Source organism: Corvus moneduloides, chromosome 3 (assembly GCF_009650955.1).
Source record: "Corvus moneduloides isolate bCorMon1 chromosome 3, bCorMon1.pri, whole genome shotgun sequence".
Classification (NCBI taxonomy): domain Eukaryota; kingdom Metazoa; phylum Chordata; class Aves; order Passeriformes; family Corvidae; genus Corvus; species Corvus moneduloides.
The window spans coordinates 48,382,999-48,392,529 of record NC_045478.1 but is presented as its reverse complement, the minus strand read 5'-3'; the positions used below and the strand labels follow the sequence as shown (position 1 = coordinate 48,392,529).

General features: G+C 45.7%; 1 protein-coding gene across 1 annotated transcript; it reads left to right on the top strand.

Annotated features, from left to right (window-relative positions):
- PPIL6 (peptidylprolyl isomerase like 6) lies at positions 1–9,531 on the top strand. The gene is given in 10 exon segments (XM_032103876.1): positions 1–54; positions 173–268; positions 691–883; positions 2,226–2,256; positions 2,258–2,270; positions 2,388–2,460; positions 3,836–3,892; positions 4,732–4,738; positions 7,025–7,138; positions 9,411–9,531. Coding segments are annotated over 10 exon segments (759 nt in total).

Below are 9,531 nucleotides of genomic sequence, written 5' to 3'. Positions count from 1 at the left end.
ATGCAAGTATTGGGAATTACGCCGGAGGCACGAGGTGTGGAGGGCAATAACTGGGTTAGAAGGTGAGTTAGGTTGCAGTTTGTAAGGGAAGTACAAGCTGTGATAGGACAGGGTACGGGAAGGTATTAAACTACATGTAGGCCCATTTTTTTTCCTTACCTGGAAAATACAGTTTCTGAAGCTGAAGTTTCCAAGCAAGTTTGCAGATCCTGTAATACAGCCTTTAGTAGAATCTGCATGGCATGAATATTTATAGGAGAAAAAGAAGGTAACTCCTGCATCGTCAGGTTGTTTGTGTCCTCTCCCCAGGGCTGCAGCCTCTCCCAGCTGTGAGTGCCACCTGCAGATTTTGCAAGTGAGCTTTTCCACCCCAATATATTTTATGTTCTCAGACTCTCAAAGCAGGATGGAGCTCTCCAGGTGCTTTCCCTGTTCAGCCCAAGCTATCCCCCAAATGACACCCAGACGACTTTTAGCATGATAATTTCCCAAGCAGCAGGATCCAAACCTTCAGGGCACACCTTGCTGAAAGCTGCTGAGCAGTCTGTTCCAGTTGGTGGGATTTGTGGTTTTAAGTAGCAAAGGCATAAAAATACCACAGGCCACTTCACCTATGGTGGATATTATGATTGTTTCTTCACTAAGTATGTAATTAATCCCTGGAGGCCTTGCTGTCCCTCTGAAATGCAGGAACTGAGAGTTGAGGTGTGTCCATATACCTCCTTGGTGATGTGCCTCATTGATGGCCAAGTGCTGGGGAATGAGAAGGAGCTGCTCAAGTTGCCTTACCACGAGTGGGACTATTGAGACTTTAGGCCCAAGGCACTTTATCAAGCAATTGCTGAGGATCTACACAGCAAATACCTGAAAAACAGCCAGGCAAGTAGCACTGCTTTACAGGAGCACGAGGTCTGTAAGGAGCTGGGGAGGTTGTCTAGGGAAAGGGCAGATACCGTGGGGAGGAAGAAAAGTGAGCACAGGCAGCTGTGGCACCTTTCTTGTTTTTCTGCCCTGTGATGGCAGGGTTGGAGAGCAGCCCCTGCAAAGGATGGCAGAGTCTCCATGGCTCTTGGCAGCCCTGGAGGGACAAACACTAGCCCAGATGCCTGACCTGCACTGACTGCTTCAGACAAAAGTGTAACTGTGCTGACTATGCTGCTACCAAACGAGCCCTTGGGTACCAAAATTCTTGGGTACCCTTATTCCTGGGTACCAAAAGCCCAACTGCCAAATCCCTCCTTTCCCAGCCAAGGCCCCCCTGAAACGCTGTGGTGGTGTGAGGTGCAAAATACCAGTCTGGCTGGGAGAGCAAGTAATGTCCATTTTGGCAGGGTGACCAATATTCCTGCAGACTCATTTATTCCTGCCTCTATTGTACCAGCTGCAATAAACATGTAAATAAATGCATGATAAAGAACCAGGCCCTGCCCAGTAGCTTGCTTTAGCACACTCTGGGGGATTATTTCTGCCCAGAATGCAGTAAAACACCCTCTTTTTAAAAAATTTTTTTATTTAAACAAAACCATAGAGATTCTGTTGTGCCTTGACAATCCTGCAGACATTTTCTGAGACCATTTGTACTAGTTTGAAAACAAACCAGTGGGAGGCACCAAGTCAGAATAACAATTTAATGGGGAAATTAGAGAAAAGGAAAAAAATAAAAGAAAACACTAGTTCCAACTGAGAGTCAGGATAAAACCTGACACCCTGTTAGTCAGGGTGGTGGTAGCAGTCTGGTAGAATGGTGACTGCAGTCCTCTGAAGCAGTGATCCTGTAGAAAAAGGGTCTGCTCTTCCTCAGGAGGTCCAGTGGTGGCTGCATAGCTCCTTTCCCCTGGAAATCCAGTGGGAAAGGTTGTCAGTGGTGTTCAGAATCTCAGATTATATCCACGATGGGATGCTTGGTTCCTCCCTCTGGGTGGAGCATCTCACAATGGGGTAATGAGTCATGAGGCCAAGTGTTGATGAGGCTCATTAACAGAAGATAGTCCAGAGGGAGTTATCTCTGAGTCAGGCGGCAGGACAATGATGGGCAATTAACAGAAAGATAGTCTGGGGGGAGGAGGCAAGGAAACACTGCCCCACCTGACTTCAACGGCTCATGAGGATGGTAATAGAATACACTGCAACCCAGGACACCATTCCCACTGGCCTGCCTTAGAGAAGGAGGGCAGCACAGAGAGTTGGCCTTTCCCTCACTGCATTTGTTTTTCTGCTTTAAACAGTGTTTGTGTACATAAGAATGGCCATTGAGGAGGCTGCTCTTCGAGGTAAACTACAGAAGAGAAAAGCAAAAGTGAGGAATCTGGCCAGTGGACTTCAGCTAGGAATTTCACATGTTGTCAGCTGGGAATTTCACACGTGTTTTCCTCCTCTCACTTTTGCAGGTCTTTTCGGATGCATGTCCCAGAACCTGTGAGAATTTCCAGGTTCTGTGCTCCAGCGGAGCAAACTCTCTCTGTGATGCCTAGTGAAAAACAAGTAGGTCCAAGGGGGAGGTGGGTTTCCTGCGTAAAACAGAGTTACAGCACAAGACAAGGGGGTGGGGTGGTGTTGTGATCCGCATGAATAGCAGTCTTTATCTATGGAAACATACCTGAACTCCAGGACAATGCTAATCTCTTAATTCATATATATATGTGTGTGTGTGTATATATGTGTATGTACATATGCATATATAGATATATAAAACCAGAAAACATTTTCTCTTTTCACATCTTGTTTTCTAAACATAGGAAAAGTCTGAGTAATTTATTCTTTTGATTATCCAGGACCCTTTCAAAAGAATTTAGGAAAACTAACTGAAAACATTAAAACTATTTTCCATTAGGTTGATTGGTAAGCAATTATGAAACTAATTGGAAATATGAGAAAACTAAAATTATCCATAGGGAAGTATATTATTTGTTTTTTAAAGAGGTTAATTTACAAAGGCATTTAGTCAAGTGCCAGAGCCCTTGCAAGCGTGCTGGTGAGTTGTCGGAATTCCAGTGCTATGCTTTGAGCATGGCCCCAAGGAAAAAGGCACCACGAGTAATGGGTCACACAGCCTGCCCACCTGGCATCCCCAGGGAGGTCAAGATAGCAAGGCATATCAGAAGGCAATTCCTTTGTTACTCCCTTTTTTTCTATCACACATCTTACCTACCCATACTTCTTGCCTTGCTCCAAATGTGTGTAACTACATTTCAGGTTTATACTATGAATATGCTTTTCATGAATAACTATGCAGAAATCTATGTAGTCCATAAAAGCAATCTAAAATTACGAGCTTGCTACTGTAGAGGACTAATGATAACCTGATAATGTCTAAACAATGTAGCAAAACTAGACTTATTAAAAAAAAAAAAAGATACATCAGTTTCCTTAGTGCCTCACTCATTCAGCTGAATAGGAATTTCACTCTTATCAATTCTCCTTTCTTAGACAAGTTAGTGGCCTTACCTTACCATAAAATCACAGCTGCATTTTCATCTTTCTTTCTTCTAACCCTAATCCCTCTGACAGTCATCTTTTTTCGGGGCATTCCTTCCTTGGCTCAGCTCTGCCATTGCCATAGCTCTCCCAGCAGGAGATGCTGGCCCTTCTCAGAGCAGCAGCAATTAAACACACTGCATGAAATAGCTCCTAGAGACACTGTCTCCTGGAATGGAAGAAGGGCTCTTCCCAAAGTTCTGTCAAAATTCCAGTAGTGAAACAGAGATGGAAGCAGTTGTTCCCCCAGGCTGATGTGCAACCCATGTCTCTGACCTCAGCTGAGCAGCTCACCGACAACCCGGTGATAAATGCCTGTGATAACCATGGTCTCTGATGATTACTTTTATCAACCCTGCAGATACCATAACTGGAAAAGGAAATGAAGGAGAGTCAATTTATGGTCCTACCTTTGAAGGTATGTCTCCCCAGCTATCTGACTGTGCAAATGGTGAATTTCCACAAAAATCAAGTTGTTGATCTGATCTTATTCACATAATAAGCTGGGAACTGCTTTTCATCTCCCTAAAGCAAAAAGGTTTGGTTTTCAGTCAGAATCTGCTTGCATTAGCACAAGCAGACTGCTTTAGTGAGAAAACTTTTTGATCTGTAACCTTGTCCCCTTCCTCTTATGTCCCCTGCCTGAAGCTCAGCTCCACCAGCCCCTTGTCCTTGCCTAAATGAGGGCTGATGGTCACCCACTGCCTACTTCAAATACTCCCCTTTGGGGACAGGACCCTAGAAATGCAGAGTGGATTAGCTACACATCTCCAGGCACACCTACCACCTGTTTAAATGCATTGAAAGTAATAGAAGTAAGTCAGCTTTAACTCTAGAATTCCTGGACCTCAGGCAGCTTTTCAGGCTTGGGCACACAACAGGCATTACTGCCAGCAGTCTCAACTCTGTGGGTGGGAGCTCTGAATCTCATATAAAACCCTGAAAGGTGAAAAATGACAAATATGACCTAAGTTTAACCAAGAATGATCCCTCATACTTGTATAAAGTAATAAAATGTAAACAAAGAAGAACATTCTAACTTTTAATATTTAAGAAAAACAACCCATATAATTGACATAGGCATTTGGGATTTTCGGTTTAGACTAAATGCTAGACTAAGACACTTTATGACAGGTAAAGCACTTTTGAAGATTATTTACGTTCCCTTATATAAAAAGCTTTCCCACTGTCAATGGTGCAAACCATTTGAGCAGGCTGGGCAGCAGCCAACACTGAAATCAGAAATGCTTAGTGCAGCTGAAAAGTTAATTTCCCAAGATGCTGAAGAGCCTGCCTGTGAGGAGAAGCTGCTCTCAAGGTCCTCAGGTTGGATGGAGCAAAATGTAGTAGCACTGGTGAGCAGGAAAGCTGCTGGAGGTGGAAGCCTGGTGTGTGGGATTTAAGGTACTAAATGCTCTGAGCTTTCTGGAGTGGACAGGAAAAGGCAAAAGTCACATCTTTGATGCTGGAGCTCCTGGAACAGCAGCAAGCCCAGGCTCTCAGGGCACACACATCTCTGAGAGAACATAAGCTGGTATTGGAAAAAAATAGGACTGGCTGTTAAATTGTTTGCAAGGTGGGTGTCACCAAGCATTTAAAATTTTGTGAATACTCTTTTCCAGCAATGTTATCCAGTGGATTTGTGCTAGTGCCCATCTTGTACCTCTTGCACCTTCTTTTTGGGTAGAAATTGTCATTTTTTATGACCCGTGGATTTACTTAATTTACGTGTCAGGTAGAAACAAGTTTGCATGTACACAGGCACCTCTGCACACAGGGGAGCTGTGGCAGCTTGCATGCACCATTTTACTCCAGCTCCATCATCCTCCTCCGGGCTGAGCTTGTGCTTTCCCAACTAAGGAAAGAAGCTGCCATGTCATGTGGGAAGGGGACAATATACCAAAAATTGCTTCAGTAATTTTAAGTTGGATTTAATTTGGAATCAGTCAACCTTGAATGTGCCCCTGCAAGAGTTTTGTATCCATATTGCACATACTCCATGTGTTGATGCATTAAAGGAGGAGATTGCTACTTCTTGCCTTCCCCCTCTTTAATTAGAAGTTCCTTTCCACCCTTGAGAAAGGTGTTCCCTTGGGTATGCCTTTCTATTTCAAGGCTTAGATTGCTTTCCCGATACTTCCCACAAAACTACTTTACACTGAGGGCAGAGGACAAACATCTTCGATACCTGAAAAGGGTGAGAGATGCCTCTGTCAGCTGGTAATGTTCTGGGAGACTCCGTGCTTGGCATGTGTCTGGGCACTGCAACCAGTGCCTGCTGGAATTAATGGGACACAACCTCATTTTACTGTAATGAGATGAAAGGACTGAGGCAATTACACAGAATCGCTTGTACTGGAGCATTGTGTCAAAGGACAAAGCATCCCACTCCAAAATTAGTCTGCTGAAGTAATTTTGCAAGCCACAGGGCAGCAGTCAGGGAGTAATTGTTCAGCTAAAATTTAACTACCATTTTTATGAATCAGTTTCTGAGGAAGGCTCTCACACAAGGTAACAAGAATTAAAAAAAAAAAAAATCAGAGAAAAATAAAACCTAAATATTTTTTCATTTTCCTTAAAGCTTGTTGAAAGCTTGATGGGGCTCTTGACTGCTCAGTGTGATCAGGTCAGATGGTGATGGAGGATGACAGGATCAGTGGACCCCCCTGCCCACCTCAAAGCCAGGCTCCCTCCTCTCCAGAGAAAAGGAGTCAAGTCCTTGCCATATTTTCCCAAACCCAAGCATACCTAATGCTTGCTTCTCCCCAGTTGTCACTCTTGAGAGTGATTTCTTCTCTCAAGAGTCCCTTCTCAGCCAGCATGGAGGATCCTCTTCACCTCCTCACAGCTCTCATTCCTATCGCCTGCCTCCTCTCCTCACCCTGGAAAAACAACTTCTACTCTAGGAGCACCCTGGCTTCCTTAACTCAGTATCTGCTCTCCATTTATTCAGCTCTGTCATTTTAGTTAGATAAAGAAGTATTCTGTTTGCCCTCCTGTGCAAGTTGCCAAGGCCTGGAAGCAGCTGGGTATCCCAGCCCAGCCAGCCATGTCCTGCCCTCACAGCCCTGACTGTGCTCATGGGAATCTTGTCCTCTGCCACTGGCAGCGGCATGAGGGGAGGCAGAGCAGAGGCCGTGCTTGGAGCATCCTCTCTGCCTCCTACCTTCCTCATCCATACAATGGGAATAATCACAAGCAGGCATGGGGAACTGCCATGATAAGAATCTTGAACTAATCTGGCAAGAGTCATTACAGACCAAAAACAGGGATCCAGAGTGCTGTTTTTTATGGGTATTTTTTTCATTAGCTTCTTTATTGGCTTAAGCACTTGACAGTAGCAGGAAGCTTTTTCCAGAAAAGACATGGATTTAAACCAGACTTTGCTGATAAGACTCAATGAAACCTTTGAGGTAAAGGAAAAAGGTGAGTGTGAAAGGAGGAAAGGGAGCTTGAAGGAGCTGGTAAAAGGGACTTTTATTGTGAATAGCAGCAAACGGAGCAACAGAACTGCAGCCCGTCATCCCCCAACTCTTTCCCTGGATGAAAGCTTCTCCATCCATCACAAAGGAATCCTAGGGATGGCCAGCAAGAGTCGCCATAGGAACAGCTTGCAGTTCCACATCACCTTCCAGCCAGCTCCCCACCTGGACAAGAAATATATTGCTCAAGCTAGAAAACCACATGGCAAAACTAAGGAAGCTGCCAGGGCATCTCCAGGACCAAAGGTTACAAACTCATGGCTGCAGAGCTCAGTGTCAGCTGAAGGTGGGCCCTGACAGACAGGGAGGCATCTCACAAAACCTACAGGCTCTGCTCTGTCCTCACTAGCTGAAAAACACTATTTTAACAAATGCATACTAGAAGTTTGTTCTCAGTAGGTTAACATATAGGACTAGCCTGTTAAAATTTTTAGATTTTCAGGAATGTAATAAACAAGAATATTGCTTTCAGCAGTTTGCTTGATGGAAGAGAACAAAATAAGTGTAAAAAGTGTAAGTAGTAAGTAAGTGGTAATATGTAAGTATTACCACAGAGAGAAAAATTCACAGTGTAGTTTCCATGTTACCACACCACGCAGAAAGACAGCATCTTTAACAGTATGTTGGGGTTTCAGTTTAGTCTTAGTTTTTTTTTTCTGTTAAAGGAATTTTCTCCCATATGCATGTTGCTAGGGGACAAATAGCTGTACTTAAGAAAGACAAAAAGGGGGGTGGGGCGGGCCTGGCTACTCCTTTGTCTACACCTGGGTGTGGGGGCAGTTCGCTCTGAGCGTCCGGGGAGAGAAGCTGCAGAGAAAGGAGCTGCTGCTTCTTTCTTTTTGGCCGTTCTTTCTTCCTGCTGGAAACAACGCCGGGACCCCAAAAGCCGCTTTCCCTGCCCTGCTGGAGGCCGGGCTGTGGCTGCCCTGCCCCGCTGCTGCTTCGAGCTTTCGCTGCACTGTAGCCCTGCTCGCCCTGCCTGCCTGGGCCTCCGTGGGGTTCTCCCATCTGGATACATCTCGCCTGCCACCCGGGATTTGCGTTCGTCCCTGCCGTTCCAGCCTGCCGCTCCAGCCTGCCGCTCTAGCCTGCCGTTCCAGCCTGCCGTTCTAGCCTGCCGTTCCAGCCTGCTGTTCCTGAGAGCCCGGGATCAACTGCCCAGCGGTTTGTGAAGCCTTTGTCCCATCCCTTCCCAGGATCCCGGGGCACCGGTGCCGCGTGCTCCCCGAGCTCGCTCCGGAGCGCCCCCTGCAGCCGCGGGGGAACCATCGCACCTGCCCTGCTCACCGGGAGCCGCCAGCGCCCCTGCCGGCTGCGAGCGGAACTGCACCCGAGGGGAAAGGGCCCGACAGCCGAGAAGGCTGGCACTGGGTTTGTGATTGCTGTTACTGCCAGAGTTGTTGTTGTTCTGTTTGACTGGTTATATACATATATATATATAGTAAAGAACTGTTATTCCTATTTCCCACATCTTCGCCTAAAGGCCCTTGATTTCAAAATATAATAACTTAGAAGGAAAAGGGGTTATATCTGCCACTTCAAGGGGGGGACTTCTGCCTTCCTTAGCAGACACCTGTCTTTCAAAACCGAGACACAGTAGCAAAAAGCATAGCTTTCAAACCTACAGAGAACAAACCAAAAGCTGGATATATTTATAACTAGCAACATCCACTTCAAGTTGCTGCCTTGCCACTGGCTCTCTGCAATCTGAAAGGTGTAGGATCCATTACCTTATAGCCAGACCCTCCCAAATCTGAGTGGGAGTTTAACCCTGAGGAAACAAAAAGAAGCCACAGTGTACAACAGGGACAGCCAGGTACTTTCCAAGCTCTGCTCTGTTCAGATTTTCTGATGTCCCTGCTTGGACAAGAGATGCCTGCAGTGTCCTCCTTGTTTGGTGCCACTCTGCTGGATGGGATGGGGTGGGCTGAGATGGGATACAGCACAAAGCTTTATGGAGCTCTGCTGGCATCCATCACTGTGCCGGCGCCTGCAGGAGGCACAGCTTGTCCTCCCACAGCGTGGGAGAAGGACAGGCTGAAAATCATAGAGATCGCAAAATGTTGGACTGTTTTCAGGATTCAGATTAGTGCTGTGAAGGAAGGAAATGAAAGATATTTCACAGGGAGTCACTCCTAACACTGTCACTTCTGACAGTGTGTCTCCTGACTTCATTCATCTCAAAAGTACTGGCCATTTGTAGCTGGGGCACATGGAACAACACTTGCTTCTTTAAATAAATGTAGCTGCATAAAGCCATAGTATTTTTATCCCTCCTAAAATGCCAGCTAGAGGCTACTTAATCAAGAACTGACAGCATTCATTGTGAAGAATAACTTTTTAAAGAGCGTGGTGAGTGTAGCCTGTCAGTAGGAAACAGGTGCCTGCGTTTGTAATGGCCCCACACAAAACAGAGGCTGCAGAGCTTGGCTTTGGATGGAGATGGATCCCATGTGCACTTTCTCAAGTGATCAAGGGCATGGACATCCTCCAAACACTGGAAGTCGTACCTACATATAACAAAAGGCCTACAGTAGCCTGCAAGATAATTAACTGTGGGACCTTCAATCCATGA